Consider the following 20,808-nt stretch of genomic DNA (forward strand, 5'->3'; position numbering starts at 1 on the left):
CATCCATTTGAAAAATGCACGAACCTATCTGAGATTATCATCTTCAATATTTCGGCAGACCTAGGAGGGAAGCCACTCCTGTTTGGGGCATGGAGTCACTATTTATTCAGTGCAATGACCAGAACCACTTTATCTGCAGCATATTTAAAAAGCAGGGAAAATACTTTTAAAAAGCCCCTTATGGAAAAGGCTGCTAGCTGGAGAGATTTGTTCCAAAAAGAAAAACACATTCCCGTGGTTTACCTCCAGGCTAGCTCTTATCAGGGTCTTCACCTATCACCATGCTCCTTCTCCCGGCTGCAGTCAGATCTGAAATGCTCTGTAAATGGAAAAGAGCTTAGAGCAATCTCTGGCTGCTCTCACAGCCAAACATCTGCTCACCCAAACAGCATTCCAGGCGTGCGTTACACCTCCCAGCTTCACAGCAACACACAGGGACAGCAGGGAAGAACGGGGAAAATATTTCTCAGGCATTTACATTTGGTTTTAATAGTCAGGGAGCCTTTTGGATGCATGGGTGGCATCCACACTTTTGCCCTGGGAAAAAAAGCAGCTTGGGCTTCATGCTGACATCTTCTGGGAGGCGAACACTGCTGGGAAAATGAGGTTTTCCTCTTCTCTTGGACTCTGTTAACACCCTACTTGTCTTAAACTGAAGCTAACAGCTAGAGCACACAGTACAGAGGAAAGACTTGCGGTCGGGATATGGAAAAAGTAATCTACAACATACAAGGTCCCTCTCCCCTCTGCTAGCCTTCCCTCTGCTTTTCAGCATCACAACACAGAAGCTAAAATACATTTTGAGGCACGCTCCCCCTGCATCCGCTTCCTTGACTTCCAACAGTCTTGAAATTGCAATCCCTTGGGGCCACAGAGGGTCCTGCTCCCCTGGTGACTTCTATTTAGTCTTCAGCTGGTTCCCCAAGCGGGTGACTGCCTGCTGCTTTTGCCGACTGCTGGCACCATCTGCAGGCCCTGCAAGTGAGGGAAGATGAAGTACTCAGTCAAGTTTCTCACGCTTCGATTGGAGTCTCGTTGCCAGTCAAAATGGGGAAGAGACAGATTGCCACGGGCTGTGGAGGGGTGAGTTTGGCAAAGGCACTAGGATCTGCACATCGTTGCCTTAAGAAAATCCCAAGGTGACACTTTCAGTGGAAGCAGTATGTTGTCACATGGCTAACTCAGATTAAACTTTGTACTTCACATATGGATTAGACTAGGATTATGAACACCTCTGAAAATGTTATTTTCTCTTAAGAGGTTATTTTTGGCTAAGAGGGAGACGGAGTGTAACTCATTCTGGAACATTGCCCATGTCATCTGTTGGCGGGGGGGGAAGCTTAAAACTTGGCTGTAAAACCCCTACCCATGTGACTGCTTTCCCAGCTGGACCATTTGTGTCACATTTACAGCTCTTTAGGTTCAGATTGCAACAGAGCAAGTGCTGAAGAATACAGTAGTGCCTCTGGAGCCAGCCAACCTGATATTTCATGTACTCACCCTTGACTTGCTTCTGTAGGACCCGTCCTTTGACACGATCAGTGTTGCTCTGCTGGATGGTGCTTGCAGGAGCATCGTCTTTTGGCAGCACCTCTAGTGGAGTGCCCTCTGTCAAAGGCAGGGAGAGCTTCATTAAAAACAGTGGGAGCAGAGCACGGTTTAAAAACATTTTGCAATACATGAGTCACTAATAGGTAGCCAAAATAAATTATAGCATTGTAAATCAAAAGTTAACCATTTTTTAGTAAAAAAAAAGAAAAACTAATTAGCATCAGTAAGTACCTCTTGCTGGAATGGGGAAGGATTCTGCCTACATTTCAATAGGATTTGGGTATCCAGTTCCCCTAACCTCATCGTGGCCTTGTGTGTCTGCACAAAGCAAAACAACTGAAGCTGACAGATGATCAGTGCAGCCTGTCGTGTCTTGGTCTCCTTGCTGAGGCTTGGTTTGGATGTGAAACTGTCTGAATGACTAGACCGAGATCAGCAACTTGTTGCATGTGAACCCAGCTGAAACTAATTCTTCCTCCTAGATTACAGAGGCATAGTCGAGGCAGTGGTCTGCAAAGGATATGCTTTCTTACGCATCAAAAGGTACTTAGACCATTGTCCTGGTTTCGGCTGGGACAGAGTTAACTCTCTTCTTAGTAGCTGGTACAGTGCTGTGTTTTGGATTTAGTGTGAGAATGATGTTGATAACACACTGATGTTTTAGTTGTTGCTAAGTAGCGCTTATCTTAAGCCAAGGGTTTTTCAGTTTCCCATGCTCTGCCAGCAAGCCGGTGTGCAAGAAGCTGGGAGGGAGCAGAGTCGGGGCAGCTGACCTGAACTAGCCAAAGGGATATTCCATACCGTGGAACATCATGCCCAGCATGTAAACGGGGGAGTTGGCCGGGAGGTGCAGTCACGGCTCTGGCATCGGTCAGCGGGTGGTGAGCAATTGCATTGTGCATCACTGGGGTTTTTTTTTTCTTTTTTTTCTTCCCTCTTTTTTTTTGTTATATACCTTTTCATTACTATTATTATTATATTTCATTATTGTTAGTATTATATTTTACTTTAGTTATTAAACTGTTCTTATCTCAACCCACGAATTCCTCTCCCCACCCCACTGGGAGTCAGGGCAGGGAGCGAGGGAGCGGCTGCGTGGTGCTTGGCTGCTGACTGGGGTTAAACCACAACCACCATATAAAAAAATAAAAATCAGATTACTAATAGTTCTAATTACTCTCTAATTAGGCTTTACTCTGGCTTCTCACATGACAGTCAATCTTTTCCAACAGAGCTGATACAGCATGTCACCAGCGGCTCTTTGGCCCCTACCTGAATGGTGGCTGATAGGAACCTTGACCTTTGCAGCAACGGATATGCTACTTGCAGCTTTTGACTGACGGAAGAGTCTAGCTCGGCGCAGGTGGTTCTCACAAGCTTTGTCTGTATTGGGGCTTGAGGGAGTCCAGTGCTTAGCTTTCAAGGTCTGAAAGACACCAAGTTGAGTTAACCTCGGTGGTGGTGGTCTCTCACCTCTGATTGTTGCCACGTTGTACCAAAAAGATTCCCTTCACACCTGACTTTGGCTTAGCTTGCTGTTTAGGCAGGAGGCCAAGGGCATTATTGAAGAATAAAGTTATTTAACTTATTTCCTCATGCAGTTTGTACTATGTTTCTCCTACTGTATTTAAAAACCACCCTAGCTCCACTGGGTCTATGCCTTCTGCTCAACCCATTCCCATTAGAAAGAAACACAAAGGACCTACCCTGTGGAAGTTTGGTTCGAGAGAGCAAGATCTTTTCTTTCTGGCTGTCCTCTCAGCAGACATCTCCTGGCCTTTCCTGTTCTGCAGCACTCCCCTGGCTGGGGAGCACAGCTGGCTCCCAGCTGCAGGCTCCGACAGCAAACTCCTGGTACTTGCACTGTCTCTGGTCTGACAATCTGGGGTGGAACTGGCCTCTAGATACTTCAGCTCAAGTATATCCTCCTCAGAGAAGTGGGCTGAGGAGACTTCGCTCCCAGGGTCTCTGTGTTGGGCTCTGGAACGGCGACTGGCTGCAATGAGGGAGATGCTTTTGGTGTTGGCAGCAATTTCCTTCAAGGTCTCCAGACTCAGTGGAACAGCAGCAATGTCTGCAGGTGACTTTTTCCCATGCAAGTCCAGAGAGGTGGGGGAATGCAGCCTGGGAGTCATCTTTCTTGCAGCAACACCTGTTGGTTTCTGCTAAAAAGCAAAGCCATTGCAGCATAATCCACTTTTCATTCAAAGCTTTTATACTTTTTCCCTTCAAAGCACTTTCAAACCTTTGGAAGACATTAAATTTCACCTGAAACATTGTTATAACAACTTCTATGTATAGAGAAACAAAGGCAAAGCTTTTTGATTGTGTATCTCCCATATAGAGCCATGGCTACAAAAGGAGTCAGCTGGCGAGCAAAAAACTGATGAGCTCCTAACTCTCCTTCCTGTTCCAGGGTGCTGGGTGAAATTGGTTTCACCAGATAGTCATCAAATCAGGGCCCAGCAGATCAGTTAATGGCATAAAAGGAGGTGATCATCCTGGACAACACAGGTCCCCTCACACCAGATCGCATGATGCATCTCTATTTACAACTCCCATCACTCCACTGGACACACTGGGGACTGGGTGATTCACACAGAGGGTGAGCCCAAATTGGAGGTGGCAGCTAAGCCTTGACCTCTTAAGTAAATCCCAGGCTTTAAACCGAAGGCCAGTGCTCTAGGAGTGATTTTATTGCCTGCCAAGGTTTACCTTCCTCACATACAATAGATTCAGCTGCCATGCGTGTTCTGTCATCACAAGAGGAAGGCGCTATCCATGACAAGTGTGCCTTGAATTCAGTTCCTGCTATACTGACCTGCTGAAGTGGGCTTTTTGGCAAACCAGAGAAAGTTGGGCTGAGATGGGTATCCAGAGACCCCTCCTTCCTACAGGGTGTCATTTCAGATGATCTGCAGCTGCCACTGTGAAAAGAATACGCCAAGAGGTTAATAGACAAAAGCACAGGCCCTTTATCAACAGGGAGAGATGAAACATGTCTAGATGAGAGCCCTCAAGCTGTGGGGAAAGCCACAAGCCTGGTAAACATGGTAATAAAGAACACAAAAAGGAAGGACTTCAGGATTCATGAAGGAGAGAGATTTTGTCCCCTGATGCTCACAAACTTAGCTGCTTTCTTTGGTTTAAATGCTTGCCAGTCAACAGAAGCAAATCCAAACATTTCCCGTAGCCCTCTCTGTAGAGAAGGTTCCTGCTAAAACACAGAGCTACTTTGCAAGAGCAGTATACCAGGAAACTCTTTTCTAACAGATTCCAGTTTCTAGAGGTTCTTCCAGTTTGATATCTCCCAGCTTTGGGGACTTAGCTGGGAGCTGCTAGGTCCCCAAGCCCTAGAGAATAAATCTAATAATGAGAAAGATTCACATTACCTGTCTGACTCAAGGGTGATGGAGGGAACGTCAAACTTCACCCCCCAGGAAATATCCTTCATGTTCCCAGGTAGACCCTTTCTGATCTCATCTTTATTAGGATCCAGATGCTGACTTACATCCAGAGAAGGGCTGTTGTGGGGCTGCAGGAAGAGGGAAGAATGAGATCCTCAGCAGATTTTTCTCACTGTAAAGCCCCTCCTCTAGCCCTGGCTCCCAGCCTGCGGTCACAAAGACACTCTTGATACCTCATGTTGTTTTCCATAGTTCCAGCCACCTGCTATCTGCTCCCCTCCTGTGGAAGGGCACCCGAAGTAGTTTAATCTCTCACATAACAACATGACTAGCATTAAGTTTATTATTCAAGGTGAAACCCCATTCCTTGCCCCGCTCATTCTAGGCAATCATAATAAACAGGAGACACTGCTGCTTGGACTCCCTGCTGAGGACTGGCAATTTCCTGGCAGCCCCTTACTGTCTCAAAACACACACAAGTTTTCCAAAGACAAAGGGGCCAGCAGCATCTTTCCTTTCTTGCAGGAAAGACCTGAGGACCTCAATAACAACTGTGCCATGAGCGAGCGGAGGCCTCCAGATAAGAGAGTCTCCTTCAGCAGTCACTCGGAGAGTTGCATGTTTGGCCATCTAACCTTTGCTTTTCTGTTTGCCACCAAGCCAGTTATCTCTCTCAAATCTGATGCAACAGCAACTGGGAGGATGGACACACTGACTCATGCGCAGCACTGCCTGGGTCCTTTTCTGTCGCTAAAAGCCTTACTAATTCTCTGAGTCAAAGGGAAGGAGGGAAGGAGAGCAGAGCTCCAGAGACAGCATGTCCATAAAACAAAGCTCTGTACAGCTCCTAACTGGCACCAGGACCCAGCCAGGCTTTGGATGAGTGTGAATCTATGGCCATAACACAAGATCACGAGACAGTGTGGATTCTCCAGCACAAGGGTCTGCTCTGCCTTACCCTGAGCATGCTGGACACCGCTGAATGTAGCAGAAGCAGGCGGTTCAGCGTCCCCTCCTCCAACTCAGAGAGGTGCAGGTGGTGTAACCTCGCCAGTGTCTCTGGGACAGGAATGTTCTGGGCTGGAGCAGAGATGGGGAGGAAGAGTTCCAGAGAAACAGCTGAGAACCGTGGAGTCATGACATCCAAGACAAGGTTTTCTGGGTGGATTGTTCTCCAGTTTGCCATCAGAAAACAAAGCTTGGAGATAATGACAGAGCAAGAGCAAAGGTGCTGCTTTACCTTTTATCAACATCTGCTGCCGCTGAATAATTTCTTCACAGAGTAACATGTGCTGCTGCAGTTGCTGGATCACAAAATCCTTCTGGCACAAGAGATTCTCCTTGTACAGTGTATTTGCCTGCAGCTCCGTGTTGCCAAGCTCAGGCTCATGGGCTCTGCAGAGGAGACTTCGCACCTCCTGCTGATCCTCACTGGTGATTTCACTGGGGAAAAACTCCATCTGGGAAGGTTTTTCCTTCGCATTTGCTAAGTGCTGCTCCAGCTCTGTCTGAAAAAGATAGATAGGGGTTTGTCAAGGCAGCTCAGCTTCTTGGGATAACAAAGGCATCTGAGCAATTCTCTGCTGTGTCCTTCACACTGAGATTGAAGTAACATCTACAAAAAGTATTTTGCTTATTCTACTAGCAGCCACCGTGTTTCAGTCACGGCAGATATATCCAGACACACAGTCCCTGCCTAGAGGAACTCACAAACATTAACGTTAGCTACCAAAAAAATAATCACCAAAAGTAATTACCAAAACATTGAACAGCCAGTGAGTGACAAACCTTCAAAGTGTCCCTGGAAGGGGAAATGGGAAGAATTAGCTCACTTATGGGTGCATAAGCCCAGTGGGTGCTTTTCCCTCATCCTAAAAACCATAGGGACAGAGGCAGGATGCAAACATCAATGTTCCCATGCTGCTTCCTTCAGCAGCCCAAAGTATTTATGAGTCCAGCTGCAATACAGGTGCCACACTGCTTTTGCAAGTGCTAGCCCGAAACCACAAGAGCCTCTCTGGGTTACGCTGCTGCCATCCTGCCCCCAAGCACCCGCCGGGCAGAGGTCAGACTTGCGACCGTAAGGGCACCTTCAGCTCCTCACCTTCAGGCCTGCCGTCTTGCACTGTTCTGCCAGCAGCAGGTTGATCTCTTCTCTTGCTACTGTAACTTCATGAGGTTCAGGTGAATCTATGATATCCACTTCCCTGTCTTCCTCCTCTGCGTTTTCATCTTTCTCCTCCTTTGCTGGCTTGTCATGCTTGCATGCACCCTGAGCCTTCTCTTGTTCCCAGCTGCCAGCAAAAAAAGAAAGGAACTCCTGGGACACAGTGACATAACTCTAATGATCCACGCATAGCCCTTCATTGTATCTGTCCAACTTCTTCTTGGCATGGCAGCAGCAGAGCTAATTACTCCAGGCTGCTCTGAGGCTGGACAAACCACGCAGAAGAGGACAATTAGCTTCCTCCTGTTTGGAAATGTGTAAGACAGGCCTCCTATGTGATCTTTCCATGGCAAGAAGAACAGTGCTTTTCCCCATTCTCATCACAAATTGTTGCCAATTCACAGGTACTTGTTGAAGACCTTTAATGTCCTGAAGACTGTTTTAACTACAAATGACCCAAATCCTAAGGGACTATAAAATTTACAGAGGCAGTAAGTGGGTGACTAGCGATAATGAGAGGGAACTGATACCTACTTATAGTTTATCCAGAAGAAATGGATGATGCTGCTTTCTCTGACATGAAATTATGCCCAGATGCAATGCATCTGGATGGAAAACACTTCACAAACACAGGGTGACTGGAACATGGAAGGACCAACAATCCCAGTCTGCACTGCCACCCAGTTTTTCCATTAAAACACAAGTCCAGAGTAAGGTCTAAATAGAGGTGAGGTATCTGCCATTTATACTTTTAGTCTTGAGCTTAAACTTTATGATAGAGGTAGCTGGTTGCCTTACAGAGCTACATCAGGCAATTGCACTGCAGTGCAGCACCATGTGCAGGTTACAGTCTCTTTACAAGCACCAGGAGGGATTAGGGATGTGTTTCTCAATAGCAGAAATCACCCGTTGCAAATACAGCACCTTAATGTAAGGCTCAGAGTTGCACGGACTTATTCTACCTTAAATCCCTGGGTGCCTTTTGCAGATCACCACCCTTCCAAGTTTTTCCTCGTCACATAGGTAAATCTCAAACCTACACTTGATCTTTCTGCTTGAACAATTGAATACTCTCTTTAACATCCTTTTGTCATTTTTGTTGGGGGGACCATTGGATATTAGCATTTCTCATGGTGAGTTTGGAGGTCCATGTATAAGCTGTGCTCAAAGCTAAGGAGCTACTCACTCTGTGATTGTTCGGAGGTGCCTGCAGGTGTCAATGTCCCGCTCAACGTCAGTGTTTTCCAGCTCCGTCAGGCTGCGGCGCATCTCCATTTGCTCCCTGAAAGCCCCCATCAGCTGCGCCCACAAGGTGTTCATTACTTGGCCACTGTGTGCCTCAGAGCCTTGGTGCCTCTCTGCTGCAGAACACATTTCTGATCTGATGTTAGGCCAGGTAAACTTCTGCCAAGCCCCCCCCCAACCTACTCTGGGACCAAGCCACTCAGTCCATGTGTTACAAGGCGTTTGTTTCTAGGACTCTGCTTCATTCTGCTGTCTCTTGAAGTTAATCATGTGCTTAAGAAATCTGATATATCTTTATGGTTGTATTATTAGCAATAAATAGGTCTCATTGCTACTGCTTTTGCGAGTATTAAGAGGATACTGCATTGCAGGGACATCTCTTCCCCCTTTCCCACTGCCAAAAAGAAAAAAGTATCAGCTTTCTGTGCTCGTTACCTAGAAATGACCTTGGGTATTGGTAGCAGAGTCCTGTTATACCTCATGTCTTGTCTGTCAGAGAACCTGACTATTTTTATTTCATTCCTTGCCAGATTCACTGGCAAAAGGAACAATCCCCAGGGCAGAACAATCAATGTTTTAAAAGCTTCGCCCTGCCCCCCTCCCTATTTTATTTTTTTTTAATTAAGTGCAACAAACCATACAACAGAGCTCCGTGTCCTGACACGGCCTCAGAGCCCGTGATGACGCAGGCTACAAACTCAGTCACTTCTCTGTAAGACTCAGGACTTCCCACAGCAAATACCACCACTTGACGTCAAAGCTCTTTTCAAAGGCAGGTTTGTGAAATTTAACACATTTTAATGTTGACGAAGATGCTGAGAAAGTTGAATGTGTTGTCCAGAGTCATGAAGTACATCAGAGACAGGCTCACACAGAAAAACAACTTCAGCTCCCCTGCCTGCCTCCACTGCCCATCAGACTGTGTTCTCCGCTCTGCTTCTCTACAAGCATTGCTGAACCAGCTTCCCCCAGCTACGTCTGCAGGGAGGCCCACCAAGCGCTACCACAACCTGTCCACACAGCTCCTCTCCCCGCTCTCTTCCCTCCAGATACCCCAGAACAGTTCTTGCTCCTGGCTCTACCTTGCAGATCCCCGAGGTGGGAGCTGACTGCACTTTTCTCCTTTTCCTGGTTTTCGACCCTCGCCTTCAGACACTCGATCTCCCTGCGGAGGTCGGCGATGATGCTGGTGTATTGGTCGACGTGGTAGGAGACGTTCTGCAGGTTACGTTTTACCTGGTGAGCCAGAATAACGTGAACATTTGTCCCACAGTCTGTTATTGGTACAATGGCTGCAAACAAAGCTATGCTTTCAGTTGGAGGGGCACTGAATCCTGTGACAGGGAAGAATTTTCCCTCATGAGTGGGGAAACTGTAAATTAGTGGTTTTCCCTAATTCTGGGAAATTCCCAAAAGGTAACAGAGAAAAGCCAGGGACCCTAGGAAAACACAGAGACCCACAAAGAATGAAAACCCTGTTGAGGATCACTGTTCATCTTCCTTCACCCCACAAGCCTCTCCACTTTGTTCCTCCTTTCTTCAGCCCCTCAGTTCCTCTTCCAGGCCCAACATCCCCACTGGGACATTCTCCATACGTTGTCCTCCCAATAGCTATCATCCGACCGTCATTCCTTATGTTCTGCACCCAGGTCCGTACCAGGCACATCATCCTCTGCCTTTCCGTTATTCTGTTCCCTTGTTTTGACCCTCATATTCCTCCTCTTATCCACGACCCACACAATTTGCTTTCCACTGTTCCCTTCACCTGCTTTTCTTCTCTTCTCTCACTCACACTGAGCCTTTACGCCATCCTGCACTGCCCCCTCCTGAAGTTTGTTCTCCCTTCATCCACTACATCTTCTATTTCCACTTTGCAAGCTTTTAATCTCTAACCCCCGCCTCCTTGTGAGTTGTTCGCTCATTCACCTGTGTCTTGATGTTTTTTGCTCGATAAGCATAGATCAAGGTCATTCGAGATTCTTCAAAGAAGGTACTGGCTGGGCTGATATGTGCAATCATAACAGTCCTGCTGTTGCCCCCTAACGAGTCCTAGAGGGATACAATGATGGTGTGGTTAGTATGGACAAGGCAGGGGCTTGCTGCTCAGTGGTAACCACCGTGGCTGGGTACCCCTGCAGTTCATTGAGATTCTGGTGGAGAATCCCAATTAGGAGTGAAGGAAGTGCTGGTAAAAGACCATTCGTTAGGCCCTCTCTCCATCAACAGCAAAATCAATAAGCAATTAACTTTCTACAAAAGAAGAATTTTTGCGAGAAAATCGCAATTTCCACAAATGCGCTGGCAGCCTCTCAGTTCTGCTCACAACAGAAGCCTGCCTTTTTCTCCATCTCTTCTCCTCCCCACTATCCTCTAGAAAACACATCTGTCATGCAGTGGCAGCTCAGAACTAAGGCTTGAGGTGAGGTTCATAAATGAGGTTGTAAAGTATCCATAAAATAACCAGTGTAGCAAACAAAGAGCGTGGCTGCAACCTTTCTGATTTCCTAAGGGAGAGGCAACTTATGACAACACATAGTTACTCTCAGTCTTTCTTCCTCCTGCCCCAACAACATCCAAATTTATTGGCCAATTTAAGCCAAATCTTATAGAAGGGATTGAACATTCAAAGGCAGTACGTTAATTAAAAAAGTCAATGGTCACCTGCGAGCTTAGAGACATATGACCCAAATCTATAGGATTTCCTTAACCCTGTAGGAGGTCCTTCCTTAACAGCACAGATGACAAGACAACATGTTTATTATAGAGACAGCACTGTCCGAGTCAAGCCCTGATGGCATTGCAAAGCTCACGCAAGATCCTGGAGGAGCGTTCCAAGCTGGATAAAGACAATGCACAGAGATATTCAAGGATCAGCTCTCAAGCCCTGTCTGATTTGAGCGGTGATACCAGCAACAGACAGGCCGAGCTCCTCGCTGACCCGCAGCGTACAGTACCTTCAGCAGGCGTGTGAGTTTGCTGTCTCGAAAATTGACAAACTGGGCCCGGCTCCCCCGCTTCTCACTCAAAGCGTTGATGCAGTTGCCCAAAGCCAGCAGCGAGCGGTTGATGTGGGCTCCTTCCTTCATCCTCTTGCCCTGGTTCCGAGTCTGTTGGGAGGGTAAGGAGGGAGCAGGGACAGACAGACAAAGCACACGCTTCAGAACAGCGGGTCTGCACCTGGGGAAGATGTGTGGCATCACCAGTGTCAAGGTTTGGATGTCGAAGCAATGCCTCCTGCAAAATCAACCTGAAAGTGCAGGGTTAAACCCCACTCTGAGGCACAGAGGTGCTGGTAGGAGTACATTTCTTGGAAAAGATGACCCAGCTGTGACCTCTTGGTTCTTAAAAGATAGCTATTAATTATCTTCTAAAGATTATTTCAGAAATTAAGATGCATAACTACATCACTCCAGAATTCCTGGTCTCAGCAGAAATACTGGGTATGTAAAATCTCTCTCCCTCAAATCACCTCCTTGAGTTCCAGCATCTCCTCCTTCCCATAGGAGCAAGCTGCCTTATTTTCCACCCACCAGCATCCCTCTATTCCACTGGTACCAGCTTTCTGTCTAACAGCCCAGCTGATCCCTGCCTAACAGCCCTCTGCTTCTCTTTTGATGTGAAATTCGCTGCTGCTTTTTCAGACCTGAGAAAAGGCTGCACCCAAAAGCTGGTTTACATTTTTCCAATTCTCTTTTATTAGACCAACGAGTATATTAGCAGTATCATCAAACTTTGTCTTTATTTTCAGGCTGTCTCAGGTACAAACTACTGCTCTAAAGCAACGAAGAAACACACAGTGCTGGTTTCCCCAGGGATGAGGACGGGCATGCAGGCCCTGCACGGCAGGCCAGGGAATCCAGCCTGGTCTCACCAAAAGCTGCCAAGCTCCAGCCATACCTGGGCTGCTCTCTCCGACCCCGCCAAGTCGACCATGAAAAGCTTTCCAATTCGCACTTCCTCGCTGATCGCCTTCCTTCGGCTTTTCTGCGTCACCGTCACCTGCAGCACCGTGTGCGAGCGGGAGGACGTCTTGTTGGCAGCAGTGGGTTCCTGGGCGCGTTGCTTGTTTCCTTTCATTAACAGCTGCGTGATCTAAATGATGCAGAAAAGCACACAGAGGCGTACAGCTCTGCCTGAGCCTTAGCATGGCGTTCCCTGCAGACTGAACCCCTCATCCAGGGCACGGGCAAACTCTGGTCCCGCTCATGCTAGCAGGGGTTTTGCTGGTGATTTTCCCCAGATCTGCCCCTTTGGCTTGTGACCTTGGAAGTGCGGGTTTGTTGGCTTTGGGGCTGTTTTCCTGGGAGGCCTGTTTATCTCATGTCCAAGGCACATGTAAAAGTGCAGATCAGTGTAGCTGAAGGGAGTTTCGTTATTTCTTCTCCCTCTCCAAATCGTTTGTTGACACATGTGTACACAAACCAAAGCACTCTTGTCCTTCCAGGAAAGCAGCGTGCACCCTGGGGAAGCAGAGCTAGCAGGAGGTTAGCAGGGGATTTTAGCCTGGTTTCTACCACTCACATGGTTCCATGATCAGCCCTTTCCATACAGTTCATCACATTAATCCAGTTCCACCAAGGTCCTGCTACAAAAGGTCCTTGCTACTGAGTAAGGCACAGGCAATAGGAAATCGTCAAGAAATTTTAAAGCACTGATGCATGAAAGCACAAAATCCCTCCCTTCACCCTTGCTGTGGACCATAGCCCAAGGTACCTCCTGAGCATTTGTAGTGGAGACTTCCGTAATTCCTGCTATCTGGATGCTGCCTCTAGGGTCCTCTCTCAGGTCTAAGAACCCCGAGGATGGGTTCAGAAGGTCACGGATCACTTCGTTATAGATCTGAGGGTAAGAAACGAGGGGCTGGTGTGAGACTAGCATTGGGTCCTTAGATCTGCGAAGAGGGTTGAGTTGATCCTGCATTTCAACGGACAGACTCGGACTTCCCACTTCCCATTACGCCTGCTCCGCAGAGGCTGGATCCAAGGCAACACAGACACTTCACCTCCAGGTAGGACATGGAGACTGTGTAATCCAACTCCTCGGTGGTGGCTTCAAGGGCCTTAAAGAGGTCATCAAGAGTGCGGATGTAAATCCCTGGTTCACAGTCCGTCCCTAGCATCGTGTAGGTTTTTCCTGCTCCTGTTAAAGATACAACAAAGAGCAGCAAAGCCCAACTTCCATGTGAGCAAGTTTCCACAATAAATGAAGCCTGGTTTCCTACTGATTTCTGTCCTTTATCCCTTAACTTCCTCCAGCTACTCCAGTTTCTCACCCCACAATGACACTGCCTCAGGAAAGACATGGCACGTGCCATCCAAAAAGGGTAGGAAGAGGACTTGCAGACGGGCAGATAGGTAGGTTAACTGCTCACCTAGGTGTTCAGAGCTAGAGTAGAAATATATTTTCATGTAGTCTGTAGGTGCTTTCTACAGCTACATCTATTCTCCTGAGATCAGTCTCCAGCGCTACACAGATGCCCTCATCTCCTCCTTTTTAAAGGGAAGATTTGTCTCCACTGAATTCTATCTCAATTAAGTGACTTCTCAAAGAGGGCAACTTCACTGTTACTTTAGCATTTAAGGGAGATCCACACTTCCCAATGAGAATGGTATTTTAATGCTCCAGTCTTGTCCTCACAGTAAGCAATTAATTGGCATTATAGTTCATTTCTGGTTCGTACAGCTATATTTTATTCATCTGGAGCAGTACAGCTACAGGAACTACTTTACCTGTTGGACCATATGCAAAAACAGTTGCATTGTAGCCAGAAAGGACTCCTTCTATCAGGCTTTTGGTCGTGGACACATATACTTCCTCCTAATTCAGTCAAAAAAGCGTAAAGTTTTGGTCAGGCACAACAGCTGTCCAAATAATCTATACCTAATTGCATTCCCCATGATTTTCTCACTGTTTTACAAATTTCCTGGGCTTTGGAACAATTTGTGAGCCATTTGAATTTTGACACATCATCAAAATGAGCAGAAAAGCACAGAGGTTTGTTGAATTTTCTGAAGGCAGGCAAGATACAGGAGCTTACTAAAATAATGTCCTTAAATATGATTATTTTCTTGGACTCTGAACATGGAATGCTTTGTTTTTTCTTTGTGCCTGCTGAAGAAGGGAGTAAATTCTCTCCCTGACCTTATCCTTTATTGAGAAGTGCCACTGGGCCTCCAAAAATGTCTTAGGTAGCATACAAGGGTGCTACACTGAAGTTTCGTGTGAAAGAGAACACAGATAACTGAATTGCTTGTGAGAAGCAAGGCTGCAGTCACATTGTGGTGATCACAAAACGCAGGTGCTGATGAAATCCTCATACTGCACCTTACATCTGTCTGCAAAACACAGCTCAGTAAGGGCACTAGAGCTCACTTCGTGAGCCTGTAAAACAAAAGAGGCACAGGGAAGAAGTGTGTGAGCAATAGAGCCAAGCAACGTGACAATGATCTCATTCACCGGAGACCTTGGGAGACAAAGCTCTTCATCTCTGCTCAGGTGTGTTGCACCTGGGGAGTCCCGATGTGGGAGGGAGAGGCAGACTGAATACTGCACGTGGCTCCCCACTTCTCTGACAAAAGGAAAAACCCTCACAGTCCTCTCACCTTCAGCACCGTTGCCTTTTATCTGGGTGACAAGTGGCCTCTAAGATGTGCAGTTCTACTCACCTGCCAAAAACATTCATCTAAGCAGGGAAAACAATTCTAATGTTAGGCCTTTTGGTTAAAAAAAAGGGAAGGATGTTACCTGGGTTGCTCTGTGATCAAAAACCATGTCAAATACAAATGTTTTTTCTCGGGATCTGTTAGCTCGCAAGATGTCATCTGGATCTTCGCTTGGATCCATCAAGACCACCTTCTGTTATAAGATAAAGTCAGAAGAAGAACCGTTATGTCTGGGTTTGGTTAACAGCCCGTTGGGATTTCTTACAGCATTATCACCATTGCATCTCTTGGCCAGAGGAACGTTGCACTACAGCTTTGCATGGAAAACACACTTACATACACAACGTTGAGGCCGATGTCACAACTTCTGTAATTTGGAGAACTAGTAGCTGCTGCAAAATGCTTTGAAGGTCCATTGTGCAGTGAAACAGTCGCTGGCATTGGGTAACAGCGGTGGTTGCAGGGACATGACACCCCAACAACCCCCATGCAAGCAGGAGGGGGACAGGACCTCTTACCTCGATTTTCAGCCAAGATTCAAACAGAGGAGCTGTGAAAGAAAATAGTGAAGTTCCTCAGGAGCAAAAGTGCCCAAAGTCATCGTCCAAAGCCTTTCCTGCAGAAGGACTGATAGAAATATCTGCATTGCTCAAGGACAGAAATTTCATTCCATTTCTGGCTTTTATTAAGGAAAAAACAAAGGTGGGAGAGGAGTTGCAGCAGTTACAGAACCAGTTCTGTTTCTTTTCAGTCCCTTAGGATCTATTTTAGTACATAATTATCACAGCATATAATTACGGTGGAGAATGGTATTCTTTCTCCTCCACTGAAACGGCTCATAAGGACATGCTCAAGCCTCAAGGGAAGGGACAGAGAACTCTGTGCCTCCTACTCCAGAGCAGCTTTCACTCTCTTTCAAGTAAACAGACCATTAGATAAGCAATTAGAGCATAGATCAACCACCACTTGACCTACAGAATAACTGCATTGGTGTGCCAGGCATGGGAGAGAGACAAGTATCTAGCACAAGTGCCCATGGGCGTTCAGGAAACGTCAAGACTTTGGTTTTTCTTTTTCTTTTGCATTTCCTGCTAAATTCCAAGTCAGTAACGAGTATCTCTAGTTTTGATCTGCAAGTTTTCAATTACCAGAGTAACTTTTTTTTTTTTTTTTTTAATTCTTTAGTTTTCGTTGGTCCAGCTCAGGCCTTAAAACCTGAAGCAACACAAGAACAAACTCTGAAGGGAACTCCAGGTTTATCCTCGGCGGCGGCATTTGCCTGCAAAAGATGGGCTGACACGTAATCATGTGCACATGCAAGTGTGACAGCCAAGAGCAGAGCTTGGGAATGAGGTCAGCATGTTTCCTTTAGAAATTTGCTCTGTAACACTTTCAGGTCCCTTTTACTGAGTCCTTGTAGTGTCCAAATTTTGCTCGCAGTGTATCCAAGCATCTAAGAGTCCTTCTCTTCCAATCTGGGGCTAACACCTTGTCGAACTAGCAGTATTCTAAAAGCATAAATCTTCTGCTATTGCATGGAAGCATTAAAACATAACAAGACACTAACAGAGTCAATTTTGAGTTAGGATTAATAAGCAGACAGAAGCAGTTCTAAATGAGTTAGGCTGGGAGTAAAAATAGCAAGGAACATGATGTAAATCAAAATACACCAATAAATCTAAGTACTTCAACTGCCCAGTCAATTAATTTGCTTTCATAATTACAGTTATTTGCATTATTAAGAGAAACTCGTTCTCATATATAGAAGTTACTCAGACTAATGTAATGGACATTTCCTTCCCAGATTTCCATTAGAGAAAATAGATCTCAGGGCACATGATGCAAGGCTGAATAAGCTGTATAAAAATAAGCTGATATCCTTGTGAGGTTAATGGCTGCTCTAAAAAAAAGACAAGAGGAAAAAAAAAAAAAAAAAAAAAAAGGATGTTTCACCAGTAAGGTGCTAAACAAAAGTTGCATTTGTAAGATAATCCATAAAGAAGAAAGAGAGATTCATGCTGTCTTTCCTTCTGAGGGCTGCTATCATTTGACTATTGCATGGAGACAAGAGACAAGATACATTACAGAATTAGTGTGCATTCAGAAAGGGTTCAGAGAAAGATCAGCTGAAGCACAACAGAAAAAAAATGGGATTTACATTGGAAGAGAAGGTAAATAACAAGGGCACAATAAAAATATGTAAGTAGATGTAGCGATGTACAGAAGACAAGTGGGGACCTCCTGTAATCCCTGCCTCTTAAAAAGAGGAGCAAGAGGTGAAAAATGCAGAACTGGAGAAAAGAAGTGCCATTTGCACGGGAAGCTGCATCCCTGCTGTGTCACAGCAAGGCCAGGAGTTTTGCAGGATTTGAAAGCAAGTGTTTGCATGTGAACCAGAAGAGCCAGACTGGTGGTCCGCCTGCTACCCGGTAGTCTCCCCGGTCCCCATCGCGAGGGCTCTCCTGCAGCCCACGCGCAACCCCCCAGCTCACCTGCTTGCCCACCCTGCGGGCAACGAGGGCAGCTCCCTCCTCCACTTCTGCTTCGTTGATGGGACGGATGCGAAGGGCCACCTGCACACACAGCACACGCATGCGGCTTACGTCTGCTGAGGCCACCCAGACTTACCTGCAACAGGGCTCAGCTCTGTGCAAGCACCAGCGATACCTACGGCTTCTTGCTGCATCTTGTCTGCTGATCAATCTTAAAACCTTAAGCTTAGGGCCTGGAGAGTTTAAGGAAGTTTATAAAGTTTAAACCAGTTAATTCTCCCATGATTTGCACTTTTATCTTGACAAATTCTTCCTCCCTCTTCCCCTGTTTCTGCCTCTAACACAGCAAGACTCCAACTGATTGACAGAGAAGGTGGCAGAATGAACTCAGCCGTGTCATTGCTGCTGCCAGCAGGAACCTTCAGAGATCTGGGACCATGGTACCAACAGCCATAGAGCTGAGCATGCTTACAGATTCCCCTGGTGTTCCCAAAACACTGATTAAAGTTATCCGTGACAAAGAAAGGGAATTGCATTTCACTAAGTACCCATTTTGTTTAATCCCAGGTAGCAATCATTATGAGCCTGTTCAACCAGATCAGAGCAAGTTGGCCCTGATCTGTGCAGGTCCTGCGGGGTTCCTCGGAAGCTGGAATTCATCGCAGGACTGGAACGATTATAAAGTAGCAATTAACTGCCAGTACCTTCTGCCACAACTCAATCAGTCAGAAACACGGTACTCCATACAGACAATAATTTGACTCAAAGATTTAAAACATACAGGCTGTACTTGTCGGTATTAATAATGTACAGAGCACCTATATTTCAGCATGTTTAATCTATAAGTGAAGCAATAGAGAAAGTGTGGTGTCATGGATCAGTTGTGGGATTAATTGGGCCCCCTGAAGCTGGGGTCCTGCTCTGGCCCTGACTCACTGCAGCTGTGGGCGAGTTGCACAGTCCCAGATCCCAAACCTGTGCACCCAGTGAAGCGTCTCCAGAGAAGACCGCCAATTTGAAATCCCACCTAAAAACTGCCCTTGGCATCTCAGCTAATAACAGAGATTTGAAAAATTCTATTTTCACCTTTCCACAGCTGTTTTTCCTTTCATAAAATACAGCAGCATCCCCTTAGCAGCTCCCAACAGGAGAGCTGATGCTGATAAAACACTGCATAATGCACATAAATGATGCCTCATCAGGAGGGTGTGCAATTATTGAAACAGACTTGTTCTATGGCCCGACCAGTCACAAGCAACTAGTTTCTATAGGAACCAGATTTATTTCCACAATAACAAGTCAAGCTACCTGTCAATTTAATGAGGGTTTCATGAACAGCTCCAAGTCTGGAGCACTGTAGTAGACATTTTTGAGTAGTTCCAGCAACAGCAAAGAACATTTCTTCACTGTGAATATCTCAGAGTACAAGGTGAGCTCTTTAGCTTTGGATAGCTTTTAATATTCACAAGACTACAACAATTAACTTAGCTTCATCATATCCCTAAACACGTCTTGGTGATACTGTTATGAGCATCTCATTTCCAGCGGCTGAACTCATCTTAGAAGCATTTGAAAATATCATCTTGCACACCATAATCCCAAGTCCTGCAGGAGGAGTAGGGGATAGCGCAAGCCTCTCTTGGACAGCCTTAACCTCTGGAATAGTCTGGTTAATCACTGTATTTGGTAGGCCTAGCCACTGAGGGTAAGAAAACAAACCCAAATAAGCAGTATGTGGAGATGGGTCACACCAAGTACTAAGGCTTTTTCTTGCATTAGAGAGGAATGCAAGGTATTCTAGATATTATTGACTTTATTTTAAGTGATTCCACTTTGAGCAGAGGTTTCTGCGTCTGCCTCAGTTGTGTTTCAGCACAATGTAAGGGCAATGCTTCAGTTTAACAGAGCCACAGGGTTGAAGGTTGAAATTTAGGAAAGGATTACATTTTCAAAGCACTCCTCTTACTCTGATCAACACAGACAGATGCCGAGGTCCTGCAGCAATGGTGAGGACTCCAACAGGACTATAATCCCAGCTGCTTTTAGCTGTTTATTATGAATCTGTCACTCAAACAGATCCCAGAGAGGTGGGCACGCTGAAAATCACTGTTCAAGGAGGACTAACCACCACCTCCTGCCAGGTTACCCAGCCTCACCTCCCCTACTACACGTTTTTCTCCTCTGCAGGATACTTATACCCAACTTTTGCTTTAAATCACACAGAGCTTTGCACAAAGAGAGCAAGTCTGGGTTTTTTCCTCTGGCTGGGCCAGAGAGGCCAGGAACACCAGAAGACAGCTGGCAAACATGATAGGAAGGATGTCAGGCTTGGGTACAACCCAGCTGCTCCTCCCCATCCCGTGTCCCCCCTAAGCAAGCGGACTCACCGTAAGCTGCTGCTCCTTCATGGTCGAGCTGCAAGATGATGCCAGCTCAGGGCTGGGTGATTTGCCTGGGGAAGCGCACATGGAGTTGGAGCCCTTAAGGAGACTGCAGAGGCAGGAGACTGAACGGTTCAGAGGCGGCAGCAGCAGCAGCAATCACCCCAGGGAAGGAAGGGAGGCAACACCTGCGCTCCTCCAGGTGGGTGATGACTGCAGGGACAGCAGCAGGAGAGGCAGCAGTGAAATGCTGAGCCCCAGGGCAGGAAGGGGCTGCAGCAGCTCCCTGCTCCTCCAGGCTGCAGGAAGCGGTGTGCCACCACTGCACCTTGCACGGGACACAGTGGAAGGGGCCAGGATAAACAAAATGACCCACCTGCAAGCCCAAATGAGTTCTTTACATGCACATCCATCTGCACACACCCTTGGTGAGCAGACCACAGCCTTCATTTTCTGCCCTCTAGAATGCCAGATTTCTCCTTCCCGTAGGATCAAACATGCAGCACAACCAGGTACAGGGGCCCACAGCTCCACCAAAAGCTGAGCAAGAAGCACCCTGGCCCCTCCAGTCTTGCACAAGAACTGACAACAGCCATCGAGACACAGTCAGGAAACAGTCTGCTACCTCCCTGAGCTAAGTGCAAACCTCCATTGTATTGTCACTTCACGCACAGTGGCATTTCATGACTCCTACATTCAGGAACGCAATCCTTCAGCATTTTTAGTGTCAGTCCATTCATTACAACAACCTATTAAAAAAAAAAAACCACAACAAGATCACCTTTTGTCTTCATTATTTATTGACAGGAAACAAGTCAAATCTCATAAAAGTTACAGTAAGGCTTTATTAAAAAATATTAGAATTTAAGAACTTAAAACTTAGTATAGCAAGTGAACAAAACT

At 46.4% G+C, this 20,808-nt stretch overlaps 1 protein-coding gene across 1 annotated transcript; it reads right to left on the reverse strand.

The window, feature by feature from the left end:
* Positions 1 to 3,465: 3,465 nt before the first annotated feature.
* LOC127022553 (kinesin-like protein KIF19) lies at positions 3,466 to 19,932 on the reverse strand. Its single transcript, XM_050906184.1, has 18 exons — positions 19,912 to 19,932; positions 17,525 to 17,605; positions 15,115 to 15,225; positions 14,100 to 14,187; positions 13,373 to 13,509; positions 13,084 to 13,209; positions 12,268 to 12,462; positions 11,325 to 11,477; positions 10,297 to 10,419; positions 9,453 to 9,606; positions 8,312 to 8,486; positions 7,063 to 7,252; positions 6,199 to 6,466; positions 5,917 to 6,038; positions 4,944 to 5,086; positions 4,373 to 4,478; positions 3,509 to 3,713; positions 3,466 to 3,476 (listed from the first exon to the last, which is right to left on the reverse strand). Exons 1-18 carry the CDS (start codon positions 19,930 to 19,932, stop codon positions 3,466 to 3,468), a joined length of 2,409 nt encoding a protein of 802 aa, XP_050762141.1.
* Positions 19,933 to 20,808: the final 876 nt, after the last annotated feature.

The sequence above is a fragment of the Gymnogyps californianus genome, chromosome 15, assembly GCF_018139145.2.
Source record: "Gymnogyps californianus isolate 813 chromosome 15, ASM1813914v2, whole genome shotgun sequence".
NCBI classification, from domain to species: domain Eukaryota; kingdom Metazoa; phylum Chordata; class Aves; order Accipitriformes; family Cathartidae; genus Gymnogyps; species Gymnogyps californianus.